Source organism: Salmo trutta, chromosome 36 (genome assembly GCF_901001165.1).
Source record: "Salmo trutta chromosome 36, fSalTru1.1, whole genome shotgun sequence".
NCBI classification, from domain to species: domain Eukaryota; kingdom Metazoa; phylum Chordata; class Actinopteri; order Salmoniformes; family Salmonidae; genus Salmo; species Salmo trutta.
In genome coordinates, this window is record NC_042992.1 from 40,750,255 (window position 1) to 40,773,185 (window position 22,931).

Sequence of the window (22,931 nt, forward strand, 5' to 3'; positions counted from 1 at the left end):
GCAATTGAGAATCGATCCACATGTGGATGGAATATTTGGCTGTTTTGGCTGCCAGAGCCAGTCTACCAAAGTATTCACACCCCTTTATTTTTTTCCCCCACATTTTGTTTTTACAGCCTGGATTTAAATGGTTGAAATAAAAATGTTGTGTCACTGGCCTATGCACAATACTCCATAATGTCAAAGTGGAATTATGTTTGAAGACATTTTTTACAAATGTAAAAATGAAAAGCTAAAATGTCTTGCATCAATATATATTCAACCACTTTGTTATGGAAAGCCTAAATAAGTTTCGGAGTAAACATTTGATTAATGAGTCACATAATAAGTTGCATGCACTCACTCCGTGTGCAACAATAGTGTTTAACATGAAAATTATCTATAAGGTCCCTCAGTCGAGCAGTGAATTTCAAACACAGATTCAACCACAAAGACCAGGGAGGTTTTCCAATGCCTTGCAAAGAAGGGCACCTTGGTAGATGAGTCATTTATTTATTTTTTTAAAGCATACGTTGACTATCCCTTTGAGAATGGTGAAGTAATTAAGTATGCTTTTGGATGGTGCAGCAATACACCCAGTCACTACAAAGATACAGGCGTCCTCCTTAACTCAGTTGCCAGAAAGGACGGAGACCGCTCAGGGATTTCAACATGAGGCCAAATGGTGACTTTAAAACAGGAACAGAGTTTAGTGGCTATGATAGGAGAACTGAGGATGGATCAACAACATTGTAGTTATTCCACAATACTAACCTAAATGAAAGTGGAAAGAAGGAAGCCTGTACAGAAATTATATTCCAAAATATGCAACCTGTTTGCAATAAGGCACTAAAGTAAAACTGCAAATCCAACACATCACTGAGTACCACTCTTCATATTTTCAAGCATGGTGGTGGCTGCGTCATGTTATGGGTATGCTTGTCATCGGCAAGGACTAGGGAGTGTTTTAGGATTTAAAAAAAAACAGAATAGAGCTAAGTACAGGCGAAAACCTGGTTGTCTGCTTTCCAACAGACACTGGGAGACACATTCACCTTTTCAGCAGGACAATAACCTAAAACACAAAGCCAAATATACACTGGAGTTGCTTACCAAGATGACATTGAATGTTCCTGATTGGAGTAGTTAGTTTAGCTTAGGCTTAAATCTTCTTGAATATCTATGGCAAGACTTAAATGGTTGTCTAGCATTGATCAACAATCAGCTTGACAGAGCTTGAAGAATTTTTGTAAATAATAATTTGCAAGTATTATACAATCCAAGTGTGCAAAGCTCTTAGACTTACCCAGAAAGACTCACAGCTGTAATTGTGATTCTAACATGTATTGATTGACTCAGGGGTGTGAATACTTAAGTAAATTTGATATTTCTGTATTTCATTTTCAATACATTTGAACACATTTCTAAAAACACCATGTTTTCACTTGTCATTATAGGGTATTGTGTGTAAATGAGAGAGGAAAAAAATATATAAAATCTAATTTGAATTCAAGCTGTAACACAAAGTGGAATAAGTCAAGGGGTATGAATACTTTCTGAAGGCACTGTAAGGCCCTTGGAGCTAAAGGAGTAATGGTAGGCTCCTTCAGAGTACATCTTGGGCAAAGCTGGCGAGTGCCTGTACCTGGCTGAAAACAACTGGCAGACTCACTATGATGAAAGCCTACAGCTTTCACATGGTGTTTATTGTGTGGGTTTTGTATGTGTAAGCCAACAGAGCCCAGGATCCAGAGCTCTATGGGTAGACTTGTAGCCTAACTATAAAGGGAAGGGGAGGAGAAAGAAGAGGCAGTTAGCCATCCACACCTCCATTGCTGCCCACTCTTGTACACTTCGTTGTTTCTTGGTAGGTTTAGGTTCAGTAGTTGTGCAGTCAGTGTATAAGTTAAGGTTTGAGCGTATAGGCTATTTCTGTTCCTGGCTGACACTATTCATTTTCCAACACACTATTAGACCATCTTCCTTTGATCTTTCCACAGGTAAGCTAAGCTAGACCCTTGATGAGATCGGTGTGTGTTTTTGTCTGTTTTTCCTGTTGTCAGCATTTTTTACAACTTTTTTTTAATGTAACATTTCAAATTACAATACAGACATAAGACATCACTACATGTATATTTTTTTCTGAATAAACATAAAATAGCATTAAAAGTGAAAAAATGAAATATTTATTTTCAAAAGTTAAAGTTCCTTAAAGAAAATAACAAAAAAAGATGAAAAAAGCCAGGGGTTACAGTTGTATAAACTTATGATAGAGTTGTAAGAATAGTGTTTTTTTGTAATTCACTAATTCTGGAGATTTTATTAGATATTGAATTTCAAATATTTGTTTTTCTGTATATACAATTTACCAGCGAGAATTAAGAAATTAATGACTAATTCAGTGGTTTTGTTTTCCTTTGAATAAAAACATTTGACATCTTTCATTGTAAATACACAGGTCTTATTGATTAAATAAAAATTGTAAATACTTGCTCCAAAATAACTTCAGAGTCACACACATAAAAGGTGTATAATAGTTTCTCCTTTATCACAGAAAAGGCTTATGTCCTCTAAATCCATGAATTTAAACAAGTTATTGCAAGGATATATTTTGTGCAGGATTTTAAAGTGAATTTCTTTTTACTTTATTTGACCTACAAAATGGGTGAGGGAGCAACCAAGCTTTCTTCCATTCAATTTCAGTAATATGTGCGTTCCAGAATAATTTCCCTCTAGGAGATCTTGTTCTTGGAGTGAAAAAGTTATCTTATGAATGTATTACATTTCTTATCCAGCAGGGGGAAACCTTGTAACAAGTTGTGCATCTATCATGACATGTTTGCCAAAACACAAATGAGATTTCATTAATTAAGTCCTGAAGATATTGCTTTGCATATAGAATTAAATTATTTTATTTATTATTTGTATTGGGAAGTTATGTTTCTAATAACTTTCTATAAGAGTATATTTCCTTCTTTATCAAATAGTTGTTCCACAGAAGTGGCTTGTTTGGGGAGAAGTTAAAAGGCTAAAAGGGCTTGTTCATGAAATTTGGACAGTGACAGGTAATTTTGCTGGAGAATAATTGCACTTCCACAAAAATTGAAGACCACCCAATTTCATAAAATATGACAGGGAATGAAGTACCATATAGATTCAGATGTAAGCATACATCTTTTTATCCAGTTTACTTTAAAGGTATTGTTGATGTCAATGAAATCTAGTACTTCAAGCCCACCATCAGCTCTTTGGTTTGATATTACAGACTTCTTAAGTTTGCGTTTATTTTTCCATATAAAGTTTTTGTTGATATCCTTGCTGGTTTGATCAGCTACAAATAGGGATAGCAGGGTAGAAAAAACGTGACAGACCCTCTTCTTTGGACAATAAAACCCTTCCAATAATAGAGGTCACGTTGGAGCCAGTTATTAAAGATGGATTTTTTTCTTTAATCTCTGAGAGAAATTGAGATGTTGATGGACAATATGGTTTTTCACCTTGTACACCCCTAAATATTTCACATTATCTTTCACTGCAATATTCTCAACAGATTTGAGTAATTTGAGTCATGCAGGGACAATATTTCGCATTATTTAAGATCCAGACCAGAAGCAGAAGAGAATGATTTGATAATATTAAGTGCAAAAGCAACTTATCCTTGTCTTTTAGAAACAGCTGTATCGTCTGCTAATGTATCTTAATTTATTTTCCAAATATTGAAATTCCTTTTAATTCAGGGTTGTTTAAAATGTTATAGTAATTCTACAACTAAAATAAGTGCTGAAATAGGGCAACCCTGCCGTACACTATGGTGAATATTAAATATTTTAGATGTGTTACGATTAATCATAATAGAACTATTAATATCTTTATAAAACATTGATAACAGAGACAAAGTTAGTCCCGAAACCAAGTGTACAACAAATGTATTAGGAATTTGTGTTCAATTGTATCAAATACTTTATAAAAGTCAAGGAATAAAATAATAGCCTCTGAGTCAACTGAATCAGCGTGATCAATCAAGTCTAAAACGAACCTAATGTTACAGCTGATGTGGCGACCTTTCATGAAACCAGTTTGGGTTTCAGTAATAAGGTGGTTTAGGCCCATTAAGTCTATTAGCATATGCTAAAGTTATCCATTTCTAACTTGTATTTAATAATGTAATGGGTCTAGCTAAGGATTTGGTATTAAGGAAATAACCCCTTGTTTCATGGTAGTAATCATCTCACCCTTAGCTAGGCATTCTTGGAACATGTTGAATACTGGTCACTCTAAATGTTCCCAAAAGTGTAAATAAAATTCCACAGAAAGACCATCTGTTCCAGGTGCTTTGCCCTTCATAGATTTAAGAGCATCTCTAATCAATACAATCGAAAACTCCTCTTCACATATGGACTTGAACTCATCAGAAATCATTGGAACATGACCAGTTTTACAAAATGTTCACATTCAATCCCATTAATTTGATTTATACAGATTTTCATAGAAAGAATACACAAAGTTAGAGATTCTTTGGGTCTTTACACAAGGTGTTGCCAATATTTAAGGGGCGGGAGGTAGCCTAGTGGTTAGAGCGTTGGACTTGTAACCGAAAGGTAGGTTGCAAGATCGAATCACCGAGCTGACAAGGTAAAAATTTGTCATTCTGCCCCTGAACAAGGCAATTAACCCACTGTTCCTAGGCCGTCATTGAAAATAAATGTGTTCTTAACTGACTTGCCTAGTTAAATAAAGGTAAAATAAAAATCAAGGCAGAAAGAGATTTTATCTTATAGTTCCTTTTTTCAAGAGCAAAAAATAGCTTGTGTTTTTCTCACCCTCCTCAACCCATTTTGCTCTAGATCTAATAAAGGCCCCTTTAGCTAAATAAATGTACATTTGATCTAGTTCTAATCGAGATATATTCAAATCTGTTTCTTCTTCTGCTGAAAGGGTATCCTTTTTTCAAAGAAAACATTCAATTTATTCATAAGCTCATCTTTAAAACATTTTTGCTTCTTTAGTTCCTTACTGTGTGTAATGGCGACTAGATCTTACCTTGAATTGTAATATTTCCCAGTTACTTCCATGCTTTGGTTCTAAATCATTTGAGTTAAACAAGTCTATGGTCTATTTATGCTCTTTTTAAAGACTGAATCATTTAGGAGTGAATTATTAAGTTTCCAGTATCCTCGAATGCCACTGGATTTTTCAGAACATTCTAACTTCAACGATATCATTTTATGATCAGTCAAAGGAGCATGTTTATGATTAACTTCTTGTACATACTGTAAAAGTGGGGGAGAAATGAAAAACAGATCAATTCTGGATCTGATTCGTCATTGACCTATTACACCAGGTGTATGATTTAAGTTCGTATTAAAGAAGCGTCATGTATTGATCACTGTCAGTTTACTGCAAAATTAGATGTCACTATTCTGAGATCTTTGAGCTATTCTAGGTGGAAATCTAAAGAGTTATCAGGTGTTTCATTAGTCTCCAGCTATTATAAGCCATGCATTTGTATACTTGTTTTGCAGCTCAGTAAGCTTATCAGCAAGATCCAAAAAGAAAGTCTGTTTTGAGGAGGAAGAGTTGTACCCATGTACAGTTGAAGTCGGAAGTTTACATACACCTTAGCCAAATACATTTAAACTCAGTTTTTCACAATTACTGACATTTAATCCTAGTAAAAATTACTTGTCTTAGGTCAGTTAGGATCACCACTTTATTTTAAGAATGTGAAATGTCAGAACAATAGTAGAGATTTATTTCAGCTTTTATTTCTTTCATCACATTCCCAGTGGGTCAGAAGTTTACGTACACTCAATTAGTATTTGGTTGCCTTTAAATTGTTTCACTTGGGTCAAACGTTGCGGGTAGCCTTTCACAACCTTCCCACAATAAGTTGGGTGAATTTTGGCCCATTCCTCCTGACAGAGCTGGTGTAACTGAGTCAGGTTTGTAGGCCTTCTTTCTGGTACACGCTTTTTCAGTTCTGCCCACACATTTTTTTATAGGATTGAGGTCAGGGCTTTGTGATGGCCACTCCAATACCTTGACTTTGTTGTCCTTACGCCATTTTGCCACAACTTTGGAAGTATGCTTGGGGTCATTGTCCATTTGGAAGACTCATTTGCGAACAAAACTTTAACTTCCTGACTGATGTTTTGAGATGTTGGCTTCAATATATCCACAATTTTCCTTCGTCACGATGCCATCTATTTTGTGAAATGCACCAGTCCTTCCTGCAGCAAAGCACCCCCACAACATGATACTGCCACCCCCGTGCTTCATGGTTGGAATGGTGTTCTTCGGCTTGCAAGCGTCCCCCTTTTCCCTCCAAACACAACGATGGTCGTTATGCCAAACAGTTCTATTTTTGTTTCATCAGACCAGAGGACATTTCTCCAAAAAGTAAGATCTAAAAAGTAAGATCCCCATGTGCAGTTGTAAACCGTAGTCTGGCTTTTTCATGGCGGTTTTGGAGCAGTGGCTTCTTCCTTGCTGAGCGGCCTCTCAGGTTATGTTGATATAGGACTTGTTTTTACTGTGGATATAGATACCTTTGTACCTGTTTCCTCCAGCATCTTCACAAGGTCTTTTGCTGTTGTTCTGGGATTGATTTGCACTTTTGGCACCAAAGTACGTTCATCTCTAGGAGACAGAACGCATCTCCTTCCTGAGCGGTATGACGGCTGCGTGGTCCCATGGTGTTTATACTTGCGTACTATTGTTTGTACAGATGAACGTGGTACCTTCAGGCATTTGGAAATTGTTCCCAAGGATGAACCAGACTTGTGGACGTATACGATTATTTTTCTGAGGTCTTGGCTGATTACTTTTCATTTTCCCATGATGTCAAGCAAAGAGGCACTGAGTTTGAAGGTAGGCCTTGAAATACAGCCACAGGTACACCTCCAATTGACTCTAATGATGTCAATTAGCCTATCAGAAGCTTCTAAAGTCATGACATTTTCTGGAATTCTCAAAGCTGTTTAAAAGCACAGTCAACTTAGTGTATGTGAACTTCTGACCCACTAGAATTGTGATACAGTAAATTATAAGTGAAATAATCTGTCTGCAAACAACTGTTGGAAAAATTACTTGTCATGCACAAACGACTTGCCAAAACTAAAGTTTGTTAACAAGAAATGTGTGGAGTGGTTGAAAAACGAGTTTTAATGACTCCAACCTAAGTGTATGTAAACTTCCGACTTCAACTGTACATTGCATATAATAAAACAAGCATTATCTAGTTTTGAGATCAATATAACCCATCTCCCATCTTTGGACATACAAGACTGAAATATCACCTCTAAACTTATAAAGCAGTATAGTATCATAGTACCAGCTGAGTGGTTAGACCCGTGACTTTAATAAACAGTATTTCCCCATTGTGATTTCCAAAAACTAGAATCTGAATCATAATTCTCCTGTAGTAGAACGAAATCCGCATTGTTTACAAAATAAAAAGTGATTTTCTTTTAATTATGTTTCGTAAACCCTTGGCATTTAGAGAGACAATATTTAGTGCATTGAATTCAAAACGTTGCATAACCTGACAAAAATAAAATAAGACAAATACAGTTTAGTGAAAAGAATAACTAGTTGAACTAGTAAGCTAGGTAGCTAATAAGGAAACCTGAGCTTAGAGAAAGAACTGGTCTACCCTAAACCGAGGTAGTTATGATCAATATGATGAACCCGTATTCATTTACAAACCTGGTGATATAAAACGGGGTGAATGTAAAAATGTCAGTCGACTTGTTAACTCAGTCATTTAGCGAACTCTTAACGTTTTCACTTGACTTAGAAAGAATAGGACATCAATTTTAACTTAGTGTAGCTATATACCTGAGCAGTGTTTTCAAAACATTCCGCACTCTCATGACATTCACTTGATGTCCTGACAATCGATCTTCTTTCCATCGATAAATGCAAAAGGATCACTGAAAGATGTTTTTACCATTGGCCAAAGTTTTTCCATTGCAACAGCATCTCCTGGAGTGAGAGCCTCCTTGATGCATAGTTTATTCTCCACAAGAAACCTGGACTCCTTGGCTTCTTTCCATACGACATCTCTGTAGATTCATTGTTTTATTTTATTGACCTTTATTTAACTAGGCAATTCAGTTAAGAACAAATTCTTATTTTCAATGACGACCTGGTGGGTTAACTGCCTGTTCAGGGGCAGAACGACAGATTTGTACCTTGTCAGCTCGGGGATTCGATCTTGCAACCTTCCGGTTACTAGTCCAACGCCCTAACCATTAGGCTACCTGCCGCCCCACATTGTGAACCACATGATGGTTGTCTGCGGAGATCCATCATCTCTTCGCTTTCCCAGGCGGTGCACCACATCGATGACATCCGGGAGCTTGTCTCGAATCCTGGGTGCTACTTTCCTGAGGATGTCAATGGTAAAGCTCCATATGCTCTCCCAGTCCTCTTCTCGCATCCCGTGCAGTTTCAGGTTCCATCTCCGTCTGTGGCCTGGACTTCGATGATATTCTGTCGCATTTGGAGATTCACCTGTTGCAGTTTCTGTATTTCAGCTTCCATGGTCAATATTTTTTTCGCTTTGGGTTGACACCTGGTTGCTGCACAGTGGCTAAGGGAGACTATTGATTTGGAGGTAGTCTCTGTTTTTTTTTGTTTTTTCAATGATGGCCAGTTTCTCAAAGATGGCTTTGAGAATGTCAGGGTTGCTAGAACCATTTTCGACTGCTCTGTATTTGGCTGGAGGGCTCTTACCCTGCATAGGTGGCAGTAGTGAGAATAAGGAGTATTTTTGCTTTGAGTTCTGGGAAGTCTTCACGTGGGCTGCATGCTTCTGTCTCGCTGCTAGCATTTGAGGTGATAAGTATCTGTTCAGCCATGCCTTGCCCTTTTCGGTTTCTTCTGCCCATGTAGTCGTGTGATCACCGTGTTTTCCAATCACCTTCTGTTACTTCATATAGACAAGGGTCAGTTTACCCCCAAAAAAAATATTAAATCCTCAAGTATTGATCATAATCTTCCTGGTTTACCGAGACCTACGTTCAAATACACCCGCTCAAAGTGGCGCCATCTTGGACTCCCTCCTCTTATTAGCATGGTCTGAGTTACCATGGAGAAGTGGCAACAACATGGGTGATGTTGGCATGGAAACAACACATAGGAGCGAGTGATAAGACACTGGGGGATGCGCCATCACAGACAATCCCACTCTACAGCCTTCCCTGTAGCTTAGTTGGTAGAGCATGGTGTTTGCAACGCCAGGGTTGTGGGTTCGATTCCCACGGGGGACCAGCACAGAGAAAAAAAATGTATGAAATGTATGCATTCACTACTGTAAGTCGCTCTGGATAAGAGCGTCTGCTAAATGACTAAAATGTAAAAATGTACTACACCGTGTTTCTGGGAGTAGGGCGAAGTTGCCCCTAAATGCTGATCTTGGGTAATTTCCCCATAAGGCCTAATGGTTAAGTTCAGGATTGGGAAAAGGCAAGCTTATCCTAGGGGAAAATACGTAGGGGAAAATTTATCCCGGAGCACTTTATTGCAGGGTCATTCTCTGACCCTGACACAGTGCTATGAACCAGGACAGCCTCACTTTTTAGTTTCCCCTTTAGACCTAGTCATCTTTTTTGTCAATTTGAGGTCGAGATCCTATAATAAATGTTCTACATGTAATTCTATGTTTAAGGTCTACAATATGTGAAGAACGCATCCTATTTAACTCAGGCCAATAATACTGTTTATTATATTCTTCTTTACGCATGATTTTGATTTGATGTTTTCTGAGAGATGACTCATGACACTGAGTGGATGTCATGTCTTTTGTGTGGGTGTCAGAGTAGGTCGTTTACGGCTCGTCTGAGTGTGGGTAGTGTGTGGTTTTGTGACATGATTACCGGAGTAGTTTCCGACGAGGCTGTCGTGAAAGTGCTTTGGTAGAATTGGCGTAGTGTGGCTGGCACACCCCTACTCTACTCTCATCCAAAGCTTGCGTTTGTCAGTTAGGATAATTCAGTGCCTTAACATGGTAAATGTCACCACAAAACTCTGTAGCCTTTAGTGTCAATAGCTCTGGGGAGGAAAAAAAACTAGGCTACTCATGACTCCTATTTCATCAACTCCTTATGTGGGATCCCACAATACCCTCACAGCCTTTTTATATCCCCCTTGAGCCCCCTGCCTTTCGCCACATTATCTACTACTTCCTATCTACAGTTTGATTTTATATTGAGTACTCGCACCCTCTCTCTCTCCCTCTAGGAGATGTTGGGGCCCAGGCCCTGTTCTCAGTGCCACGGAGGCCTGGCTTTGGCACCATGGGGAAGCCTATCAAGCTACTGGCCAACTGCTTCCAGGTGGATATCCCCAAGATGGACGTCTACCTCTATGAAGTAGACATCAAGCCCGAGAAGTGCCCGCGTCGCGTCAACAGGTAAACAGCTGCCCGACGCGCTGGATCAAACCCACAAACCTATCATGTGTCAGCATCAATATTCTCAAACCAACACAAACTGGCAGCAGATCTTTCATGCGATCTCATGAACTGTACTCTGCATCACTTTACCCACTTAAAAGACCAGGGTTATGGAGCAGTGTTGGATAGTTGATATATTTGTCTCTCTGGTGCCCCTGTAGGGAGGTGGTGGACTCCATGGTGAAGCACTTCAAGGTGACCATCTTTGGGGACCGAAGGCCAGTCTACGATGGGAAGAGGAGCCTCTACACAGCCAACCCCCTGCCAGTTGCCACAGCGGGGGTGAGTTGCGGGCGCGCACACAAGATACACATGATAACATTTCTAGTGTAATTTACAATGTTGAATGTCAGATGGGTATGCTAGTGATACATTGAGTTGCCGTAGCTCGAGCTCATATATATATATATATATATTTATTTATTTATTTATTTATTTATTTATTCTCATTCTCCTCAGGTGGATCTGGATGTCACCCTGCCAGGGGAGGGGGGTAAGGATCGCCCCTTCAAAGTGTCCATCAAGTTTGTGTCGCTAGTCAGCTGGCACCTGCTGCACGAGGTCCTGATGGGGCGCACCATGCCTGAGCCCTTGGAGCTGGACAAGCCCATCAGCACCAACCCTGTACACGCTGTGGATGTGGTGCTGCGACACCTGCCTTCCATGAAGTGAGTGACTGCTGCCGCCCTAGTGGACAGCACTGGCGTACAGATTTATCTATGGTCTGAGGGCCTAGGCGTGTCCACGTCCTGCAGAACTGCTATAAAAAGCTCTATGCTGTGTTTTTTTAGATGTGGAACAAGCTATTCTGTTTGGTGTGCAGTTTAAGAGTATATATGTATTTATATACCCTTATAGTCCTGAATATACTAGTAGTCTACAATGTATATATTATATATCTATAGTATAGATTATTTCAAAGAAGATATATAACCCAATGAAGCTATATCTTAAATAAAACATGATTAGTAGAGTAATTCAATTCATTTTCTGTCTGTGAAAGATGACCCTCTCTTTCTTCTCCCCAGGTACACCCCAGTGGGGCGCTCCTTCTTCTCCTCCCCAGAGGGTTACGACCACCCCCTGGGCGGGGGTAGGGAGGTGTGGTTCGGCTTCCACCAGTCGGTGCGGCCCGCCATGTGGAAGATGATGCTCAACATTGACGGTGAGGGCCTTTTCCCTTGATTGTAAGGAACATGGACAATGATTAAAAAATATATTCTTCACTGTTGGCAGGGACTTGTTTCCTTCCATGTTGTCTGGATGATGATGATGATGTAGTAGCTGTGTAGAGTCTCAGTCAGTCTGTGATGTCTCAATCAATCAAATGTATTTCTAAAGCCCTTTTTACATCAGCAGTTGTCACAAAGTGCTTATACAGAAACCAGATCTAAAACCCCAGCGAGCAAGCATTGCAGATGTAGAAGCACGGTGGCTAGGAAAAACACCCTAGAAAGGCAGGAACCTAGGAAGAAACCTAGAGAGGAACCAGGCTGTGAGGGGTGGAGATTATAGGAGTACATGGCCATTAAGTCCAGATCGTTCTTCAAGATGTTCATAGATGGCTAGCAGGGTCAAATAATAATCACAGTGGTTGTAGAGGGTGCAACGGGTCAGAACCGCAGGAGTAAATGTCAGTTGGCTTTTCATAGCTGAACATTGAGGTTGAGACAGCAGGACAACAGGTCAGGGTTCCATAACCGCAGGCAGAACAGCAGAAACTATTATCAGCACGAACAGGTGGACTGGGCACGGGAACAGCCAGGAGTCATCAGGCCAGGTAGTCCTGAGGCATGGTCCTAGGGCTCAGTTCCTCCAGGAGAGGAGAGACACAGACACTGTCTTGATGGGGAAAACTGAGCTGACTACAATGACTCTGCTATGGGCAGACTCCACTAAGCTGGCAATGACTAGGGTTTTAAATTTGTCCGAGCTAATGGTGGGAGGCTTCGGCGGCTCAGACCCCGTAACTGGTGGAAGACAGACCTGAGAATGCTCGGGCTCTGACCCCGACTCGCTGCTTAGTGGGGAAAGCTGGTTGAAAGCCGCTGTTGGCTGAATGAGCGACACCGGTTAAGCATGCCGACAGCATTTCTTTCCAGAAGCTGTGAAAAAAATGTCTGGCTGCGGGAACTGTGGGGGGGATTTCACACTACTACCTGTACTTACTGATGACACAGAATTGCCCTAGCCTAACGATTGCGTCTTGCAACTTGGCTATCCTCACCATAAGGCGATAGTTCTCCTGCATATTATGAGTAGGTCTATAGCGACTGCAATTTTAAGTCATTTTACTGAGCTTTTTCGGCTGGTGGAGGTCTTACAGATCCATGTCCAGATAAAGTGTCCGGGGCGGGAAACTTGGATGAAAAAAGTTGAGTGAGGACAAAACTAAGACGTTAGTAAATTTGTTAAATACAGAGTTTGATTTCATAGTTATTAAAAGTAAAATGTTTGGCTTCTGCCAAGTAGCAACAAACAGCACGGAGGCAGCGTGGAAGTGTCTGAGTTGCATCGTGTTTACTCAGTCATGTCTTTGATTAGTCCAATTGGTATAGAATTCAGCCTATCCCTCACATTTTTTCTTTGGTTGTAAGCTATCAAATTTGGGTTCCTTAGCTACATTGAAGTCCCTGATTTCGAATTTACCTATTCTAACTCTTACTATTTGGATTTGGTTGTAGACTGTCATAACTTGGATCCTTCCGCATTGAAGTAACTTATTTTAATTTGACCACTTCTCATCAATAGTATCAGCCACGGCGTTCTACAAGGCCCAGCCAGTGATCCAGTTCATGTGCGAGGTCCTGGATATCCACAACATAGATGAGCAGCCCCGGCCCCTCACTGACTCCCACAGGGTCAAGTTCACCAAAGAGATCAAAGGTATGCAGAGTGACGTCCCCACCACCCAGGTTCAGGAATGCTAACACTGCTAGACTCCTTGCATCACTGTTGAACTTCAGGGCTAATGTTTTTGTCATTTTAACTTTGTTTTGGTTGTAAGGATATTGGTATTGCAACTCACTGCTATTTCTGTATTGCTGAATTGTTTTACTACCTACCAAATTGTACACAGTAGACGACTGTCTGTAATACATGATTTCTGTAATCCATGATGACTTTCAATTGAACATACCACATGAAAATGTGTTTGCATTGGGCATTAGAAGCCCCTCAAACTATATAATTATAGTTGGATAGTTCTTCTCACACATATTCCCCTTCTTCCTTTGTTGTGTCCAGGTCTGAAGGTGGAAGTGACCCACTGTGGGACGATGCGGAGGAAGTACAGAGTGTGTAACGTGACTCGCCGTCCTGCCAGCCACCAGACGTGAGTACCTACACAGAGAGACAGGGATATGTGTAGTTTAACTCTGACGCATTCTCCATTGAGATTAAGTTTATTCCTGGAATAAAAAGCAATCTGTGTCCAGGAAGCCACCCCAAAGAGTTAAACATGGGAACTAGATGAGCACAAAGTCACAAAAACATCAACTCCATGTTTCTCCTCCCCGAACCCCCAGGTTCCCCCTGCAGCTGGAGAATGGTCAGACAGTGGAGCGCACGGTGGCCCAGTACTTCAGAGAGAAGTACAGCCTGCAGCTCAAGTACCCCCACCTCCCCTGCCTACAGGTGGGCCAGGAGCAGAAACACACTTACCTGCCCCTGGAGGTGAGTACTACTGGCTCTTTGTACTTTTGACCAATTATCAACCTCTCTTTGATTATGTGCATTATTGCTTTGTTTATGGGAGTTTGCTCTCAGCAGCCGTGATCTTAAGTCAGCATAAGTAGATCCCTGAGTTATTGTCTTTCATGTGGTCAGGATCAACTCGGGGACCTAAGCATAAAACTGTACCAGTTCTGCTCTCTCTACTGTATTAAATTACTTTAACTCACATTCCTATGTGTCTCCTTGCAGGTGTGCAACATAGTAGCTGGCCAGCGCTGTATTAAAAAACTCACTGATAACCAGACGTCCACCATGATCAAAGCCACGGCCCGCTCTGCCCCAGACAGACAGGAGGAGATCAGCAGGCTGGTGAGTACTGTCTATAGCGCCCTCCAATGACTGGGAGGTATTAAGACTACTGAGTGACATGTCTTTATAATTAATCTTACTAATTAATATAGCACTTTTCCAGATACTCAAAGCACTTACATACTGTAGTAAGGGGGAAACTCATCTCATCCACCACCAATGTGATGCACCTGCTTAAGTTATCATCTCCTCCAAACTAATAATTTCTTGTTTTGTTACTACCCCTCCCTCCGTCCTACCCCTCTATCCTCCTCTCATTTACTCCCACTCTGTATCCAGGTGCGGAGTGCGAACTATGAGGCGGACCCGTTCGTCCAGGAGTTTCAGTTCCGCGTGCGTGACGAGATGGCTCAGGTGACGGGCCGTGTGCTGCCGGCCCCCGGGCTGCAGTACGGCGGCAGGGCAAGCTTGGAACACTTCATGGTACCTACCCTTTAAATCATCCTTCATCCGCATGTCTCTGTGATTTAGCTTCCCCGTCTGTCTCTTTCTTGCCCCTGGCTCTTTCATTTAGTCACTTTTGACATTTATGTCATTCAGCAGACGCTCTTATCCAGAGCAATTAGGGTTAAGTGTCTTGCTCAAGAGGACATAGAAAGATTTTTCACCTAGTCAGTTACTGGTCCAACGCTCTTAACTGCTAGGCTACCTGCCGCCAATTGTCAATCTCTACCACCCTCTCTCTTTCACCCACCTCTGTTTTTTGTCTCTGAAAATAATGATTACTACTTTACTTGTGTGAAGGCTATGACGAATGGCATGACAATGTTTTTAGATTCATTAAATGACCATTTCGAAGAAAATACAAACAACATTTTCTCAATCTTTTAGAACCAATTGGTCTCTCCACCTTTCTGTCAATGTCTGTATGTGTGTGTGGGTGGCAGTCCCAGCAGATGAACCCTGCGGTGTCATTGCAGAACCGCACAGTGGCCACGCCCAGCCACGGCGTGTGGGACATGAGGGGCAAACAGTTCCACACCGGGGTGGAGATCAAGATGTGGGCCATCGCTTGCTTTGCCACACAGAGGCAGTGTCGTGAGGAGATCCTCAAGTGAGTGCTGTCTGTCTTATACATACATACATGCATACATACATACATACATACATACATACATACATACATACACACATACACACATACACACATACACACATAAACACACACACAGGTCTCTTTTTCAACAGATAAATACTCAATCCAATGCAATAACATTATAATCAACAAAAAAATAGCATTATTAGCATATCTATTATGTTATATCAAATGTCTTAGTTTCTTTTGATTGGTTTCTGCAACACTAACAGTACCAGTCAAAAGTTTGGACACACCTACTCATTCAAAGGTTTTTCTTTATTTTTACTATTTTCTACATTGTAGAATAATAGTGAAGACAAACTATGAAATAACACACATGGAATCATGTAGTAACTACAAAAGTGTTAAATAAAAATATATTTTAGATTCTTCAATGTAGCCACCCTTTGCCTTGATAACAGCTTTGCACACTCTTGGCATTCTCTCAACCAGCTTCGTGAGGAATGCTTTTCCAACAGTCTTGAAGGAGTTCCCACATATGGGGTGGCAGGTAGCCTAGTGTTAGAGCGTTGGACTAGTAACCAGAAGGTTGCAAGATCGAGTCCCCGAGCTGACAAGGTAAAAATCTGTTGTTCTGCCCCTGAACAAGGCATTTAACCCACTGTTCCTAGGCCTTCATTGAAAATAAGAATTGGTTCTTAACTGACTTGCCTAGTTAAATAAAGGTTTAAAAAAAAATATGCTGAGCTTGTTGGCTGCTTATCCTTCACTCTGTAGTCCAACTCATCCCAAACTATCTCAATTGGGTTTGAGGTCGGGGGATTGTGGAGGCCAGGTCATCTAATGCAGCACTCCATCACTCTCCTTGATCAATTAGCCCTTACACAGCCTGGAGGTGTGTTTTGGGTCATTGTCCTGTTGAAAAGCAAATGATAGTCCCACTAAGCGCAAACCAGATGAGATGGCATATCGCTGTGGTAGCCATGCTGGTTAAGTGTGCCTTGAATTCTAAATAAATCACTGACAGTGTCACCAGCAAAGCACCATCACACCACCTCCTCTATACTTCATGGTGGGAACCACACATACAGAGATTATCCGTTCACCTACTCTACATCTCACAAAGACACGGCAGTTGGAACCAAAAATCTCAAATTTGGACTCATCAGATTTCCACCAGTCTAATGTCCTTTGCTCGTGTTTCTTGGGCCAAGCAAGTCTCTTTTTCTTATTGGTGTCCTTTAGTAGTGGTTTCTTGGCAGAATATTGACCATGAACGCCTGATTCACTCAGTTTTCTCTGAACAGTTGATGTTGAGATGTGTCTGTTACTTGAACTCTGAAACATTTATTTGGGCTGAAATCTGAGGTGCAGTTAACTCTAATGAACTTATCCTCTGCGGCAGAGGTAACTCTGGGTTTTTCATGTGGCGGTCCTCATGAGAGCCAGATTCATCCTAGTGCTTGATGGTTTTTGCAACTGCACTTGAAGAAACTTTCAAAGTTCTTGAAATGTAAAGTAATAATGGACTGTCATTTCTCTTTGCTTATTTGAGCTGTTCTTGCCTTAATAATAATATTTGGTATTTTACCAAATAGGGCTATCTTCTGTATACCCCCTTGTCACAGCACAACTTATTTGGCTCAAAGCATTAAGAAGGAAAGAAATTCCACAAATTAACTTAAGGCACACCTGTTAATTGAAATGCATTCCAGGTGACTACCTCATGAAGCTGGTTGAGAGAATGCCAAGAGTGTGCAAAGCTGTCATCAAGGCAAAGGGTGGCTATTTTGGATAATCTAAAATATAAATATGTTTGGTTACGGCATGATTCCATGTGTTATTTCATAGTTTTGATGTCTTCGCTATTATTCTGTCAGAAATGGTAAAAATAAAGAAAAACCCTTGAATGAGTAGGTGTGTAAACCTTTGACGAGTACTGTATGTCTCTGTAAGTGTCCATAACGTCTCTTTGGGTCTCCTCATCCTCCCTCCCCTTCTCATTCTTGCTCTTTTTCTCATCCAATCGCTCTCCTTCCCTCCATCTCTACAGGGGTTTTACTGACCAGCTGCGTAAGATCTCTAAGGATGCTGGGATGCCCATCCAGGGCCAGCCATGTTTCTGTAAGTACGCTCAGGGATCAGACAGCGTGGAGCCCATGTTCAGGCACCTGAAGAACACCTACGCTGGCCTGCAGCTCATCATCGTCATCCTACCTGGGAAGACCCCAGTCTATGGTACAGACTAGACACTGTTTCATTTTGTTTTACATTTGATGAATTTGTTTTTTTACTTTTATTTTCTAAAAACTCTATTCATATACTATTTATTTGTATGTTATTTCCATAGCCTGAGTATACAGTTCCAGTCAAAATGTTGTACACACCAGGGTGTTTCTTTATTTTGACTATTTTCTACATTGTAGAATAATAGTGAAGACATCAAAACTATGAATTAACACATGAAATCATGTAGTAACCAAAAACGTGTTAAATCTAAATATATTTTAGATTCGTCACCCTTTGCCTTGATGACAGCTTTGCACACTCTTGGCATTCTCTCAACCAGCTTCATGAGGTAGTCACCTGGAGTGCATTTCAATTAACAGGTGTGCCGCCTTAAGTTAATTGGAATTTCTTTCCTTAATGCATTTGTGCCAATCAGTTGTGTTGTGACAAGGTAGGGGTGGTATACAGAAGATAGCCCTATTTGGTAAAATACCAAGTCCATATTATGGCAAGAATAGCTCAAATAAGCAAAGAGAAACGACAGTCCATCATTACTTTAAGACATAAAGGATAGTCAATCTGGAAAATTTCAAGAACTTTGAAAGTTTCTTCAAGTGCAGTTGCAAAAACCATCAAGAGCTATGATGAATCTGGCTCTCATGAGGACCGCCACATGAAACCCAGAGTTACCTCTGCCACAGAGGATAAGTTTATTAGAGTTAACTACACCTCAGATTGCAGCCCAAATATTTGCTTCACAGAGTTCAAGTAACAGACACATCTCAACATCAACTGTTCAGAAGAAACTGTGAATCAGGCGTTCATTGTCAAATTCCTGCAAAGAAACCACTAACGTACACCGGTAAGAAGAAGACACTTGTTTGGGCCAAGAAACACGAGCAAAGGACATTAGACCGGTGGAAATCTGCCCTTTGGTCTGATGAGTCCAAATTTGAGATTTTTGGTTCCAAACACTGTGTCTTTGTGAGACGCAGAGTAGGTGAATGGATGATCTCTGTATGTGTGGTTCCCACCGTGTAGCATGGAGGAGAAGGTGTGATGGTGTGGGGGTGCTTTACTGGAGACACTGTCCTTGATTTATTTAGAATTCAAGGCACACTTAACCAGCATAGCTATCACAGCATTCGGCAGTGATACGCCTTCCCATCTGGTTTGCGCTTAGTGGGAATATAATTTGTTTTTCAACAGGACAATGACCTTAAACACACCTCCAGGCTGTGTAAGGGCTATTTTACCAAGGAGAGTGATGGGAGTGTTGTATCAAATGATCTGGCCTCCACAATCATCCGACCTCAACCCAATTGAGATGGTTTGGGATGAGTTGGGCCGCAGAGTGAAGGAAAAGCAGCCAACAAGTGCTCAGCCGATGTGGGAACTCCTTCAAGACTGTTGGAAAGCTGGTTGAGAGAATGCCAAGAGTATGCAAAGCTGTTATCAAGGCAAATGGTGGCTATTTTAAAGAATCTCAAATGAAAATATATGTTGATTTGTTTAACACTGTTTTCTTTTTGGTTACTACATGATTCCATATGTGTTATTTCATAGTTTTGATGTCTTCACTAGTATTCTACAATGTAGAAAATAGTACAAATAAAGAAAAACCCTTGAATGAGTATGTGTTTTCAAACTTCTGACTGGTACTGTATGTATCATGTACAAGATGGTATCAGGTGTAAAATGGTTACCTGTGTCCTACAATATGGCAACAGCTGTAAAATGGTTCCCTCTTTCCCACAGCTGAGGTGAAGCGGGTTGGAGACACCCTCCTGGGCATGGCCACTCAGTGTGTCCAGGTGAAGAACGTGGTGAAGACATCCCCTCAGACCCTCTCCAACCTCTGCCTCAAGATCAACGTCAAACTGGGGGGCATCAACAACATCCTGGTGCCACACCAACGGTAACGCACAGAGTGAAAGAGTGTGTTTCTACAGGCAGAAAACCCCTATTTGGGTGATTGAAAACACTTATGTGCTATTTAGCAGAGATGCATACACTGAGTGTACAAAACATTAAGGATACCTTCCTAATATTGAGTTTCAACCCCCCCCATTTTCCCTCAGAACAGCCTCATTTTGTTGGGGCATGGACTCCGACAACTACATTTTACCTTGTAAAAGCATTCCACAGGGATGCTGGCCCATGTTGACTCAATGCTTCCCACAGTTGTCAAGTTGGCTGGATGTCCTTTGGGTGGTGGACCATTCTTGATCCAAATAAAATGTCACATGTGCCGGATACAGCAGGTGTAAGCCTTTACGTGAAATGTTTACTTACAAGCCCTAAGCCAAAAAGTGTGAAAGTATTTACTAAAATAAACTGAAATAAAAAAATAAAAAAAATTAAGGAGCAACAATAAAATAACAGTAGCAAGACTATATACAGCGGGTACCGGTGCGGGGGCACAGGTTAGTCGAGGTAATTAAGGTAATATGTACAGTTGAAGTCGGAAGTGTACATACACTTAGGTTGGAGTCATTAAAACTCCATTTTCAACCACTCCACAAATTTCTTGTCGGTTAGCACATGTACTTCGTGTATGACACAAGTAATTTTACCAACCATTGTTTACAGACAGATTATTTCACTTATAATTCACTGTATCACAATTCCAGTGGGTCAGAAGTTTACATACACTAAGTTGACTGTGCCTTTAAACAGCTTGGAGAATTCCAGAAAATGTCATGGCTTTAGATGTTTCTGATAGGCTAATTGACATCATTTGAGTCAATTGGAGGTGTACCTGTGGATGTATTTCAAGGCCTACCTTCAAACTCAGTGCCTCCTTGCTTGGCATCATGGGAAAATGAAAAGAACTCAGCCATGACTTCAGAAAAAAATTTGTGACATCCACAAGTCTGTTTCATCCTTGGGGGCTATTTCCAAACACCTGAAGGTACCACGTTCATCTGTACAAACAATAGTATGCAGGTATAAACACCGTGGGACCACGCAGCCGTCATACTGCTCAGGAATTAAACGCGTTCTGTCTCCTAGAGATGAATATACTTTGGTGCCAAAAGTGCAAATCAATCCCAGAACAACAGCAAAGGACCTTGTGAAGATGCTGGAGGAAACGGGTACAAACGTATCTACAGTAAAACGAGTCCTATATCGACATAACCGGAATGGCCGCTCAGCAAGGAGGAAGCCACTGCTCCAAAACCACCATAAAAAAGCCAGACTACAGTTTGCAACTGCACATGGGGACAAAGATCGTACTTTTTGGAGAAATGTCCTCTGGTCTGATGAAACAAAACTCTAACTGTTTGGCCATAATGACCATCGTTATGTGGAAGGAAAAAGGGGAGGCTTGCAAGCCGAAGAACACCATTCCAACCGTGAAGCATGGGGGTGGCAGCATCATGTTGTGGGGGTGCTTTGCTGCAGGAGGGACTGGTGCACTTCACAAAATAGATGGCATCATGAGTAAGGAAAACTATGGATGTATTGAAGCAATATCTCAAGACATCAGTCTGGAAGTTAAAGCTTGGTTGCTAATGGGTCTTCCAAATGGACAATGACCCCAAGCATACTTATAAAGTTGTGGCAAAATGGCTTAAGGACAGCAAAGTCAAGGTATTGGAGTGGCCATCACAAAGCCCTGACCTCAATCCTATAGAAACTTTGTGGGCAGAACTGAAAAAGTGTGCGCGAGCAAGGAGGCCTACAAACCTGAATCAGTTACACCAGCTCTGTCAGGAGGAATGGGACAAAATTCACCCAACTTATTGTGGGAAGCTTGTGGAAGGTTACCTGTAATGTTTGACCCAAGTTAAACAATTTCAAGGCAACGCTACCAAATACTAATTGAGTATATGTAAACTTCTGACCTACTGGGAATGTGATGAAAGTAATAAAAGCTGAAATAAATCATTCGCTCTACTATTATTCTGACATTTCCCATTCATAAAGTAAAGTGGTGATCCTAACTGACCTAAGACAGGGAATTTTTACTAGGATTGAATGTCAGAAACTATTAAACGGAGTTTAAATGTATTTGGCTAAGGTGTATGTAAACTTACGACTTCAACTGTGCATGTAGATAGAGGTAAAGTGACTATACATGGATAATAAACAGAGTAGCAGCAGCATAAGAGGGGGGGGGGGACCATGCAAATAGTCCAGGTAGCCATTTGATTAGCTGTTCAGGAGTCTTATGGCTTGGGGGTAGAAGCTGTTAACCTGTCTGGGAATGTGGGACGCTTGCTCGCTAGCTTAACTTCAATTTCTCAAACATATGACTATTTTACACCATTTTATAGATACAGCTCTCCTGAATCGAACCACGTTGTCCGATTTTCAAAAAGGCTTTACAGCAAAAGCAAAACATTAGATTATGTTAGGAGAGTACCCTGCCAAATAAAATCACACTGCCATTTTCAAAGCTACTAGATGCATCACAAATACCCAAAACACAGCTAAATGCAGCACTAACCTTTGACAGTCTTCATTAGATGACACTCCTAGGACATCATGTTACACAATACATGCATTTTTTTGTTCGATAAAGTTCATATTTATATATAAAAACAGCATTTTACATCGGCGCGTGACGTTCAGAAAATATTTTCCCTCAAATGCTTCCGGTGAATCAGCGCTACAATTTACAAAATTACTATTCGAAAACATTGTTAAAATGTAATATTGTCATTCAAAGAATTATAGATTAACATCTTGTGAATGCAACCGCATTGCCAGATTTAAAAATAACTTTACTGGGAAATCACACTTTGCAATAAACGACGTGGTAAGCTCAGAAAAATAGGCTAGGCGATACATGTTAGCGCCATCTTGGAACCATCTAAAATCAAATATACTATTGTAAATATTCCCTTACCTTTGATTATCTTCATCAGAAGGCACTTCCAGGAATCCCAGGTCCACAACAAATGTAGTTTTGTTCGAAAAAGTTAATAATTTATGTCCCAATAGTTCCTTCTTGTTAGCGCGTTCCGAAGGCTACTCATAATGTACTGAAGTGCGCAGGACTTGTCGTCACGAATGTGCAAAAAATATATATTTACGTTCGATCAAACGTTGTATAACATAAATCTTTAGGGCCTTTTTCAACCAGAGCTTCAATAATATTCAAGGCGGACGATTGCATTGTCTTACTAAACATTTCGGAACAAAAGGGTTCCCATGGGCGCCCGCGTCATA

The 22,931-nt window shown here is 40.7% G+C and overlaps 1 protein-coding gene across 3 annotated transcripts in view; it reads left to right on the forward strand.

Annotated features, from left to right (window-relative positions):
• The window catches only part of LOC115176106 (protein argonaute-3), a 39,886-nt gene that overhangs the window by 12,820 nt on the left and 4,135 nt on the right, over positions 1–22,931 (forward strand). Inside the window, exons 2-13 of one of the 3 annotated variants that reach the window (XM_029735919.1) lie at positions 10,225–10,396; positions 10,600–10,720; positions 10,898–11,106; positions 11,467–11,603; positions 13,190–13,324; positions 13,685–13,772; positions 13,966–14,113; positions 14,363–14,482; positions 14,762–14,905; positions 15,370–15,536; positions 17,575–17,759; positions 19,509–19,668. In XM_029735919.1, coding sequence (XP_029591779.1) covers positions 10,225–10,396; positions 10,600–10,720; positions 10,898–11,106; positions 11,467–11,603; positions 13,190–13,324; positions 13,685–13,772; positions 13,966–14,113; positions 14,363–14,482; positions 14,762–14,905; positions 15,370–15,536; positions 17,575–17,759; positions 19,509–19,668 — 1,786 coding nt within the window. The remainder of the gene's footprint in view (positions 1–10,224; positions 10,397–10,599; positions 10,721–10,897; positions 11,107–11,466; positions 11,604–13,189; positions 13,325–13,684; positions 13,773–13,965; positions 14,114–14,362; positions 14,483–14,761; positions 14,906–15,369; positions 15,537–17,574; positions 17,760–19,508; positions 19,669–22,931) is intronic. The other 2 variants (XM_029735920.1, XM_029735921.1) reach the window with 2 other exon arrangements.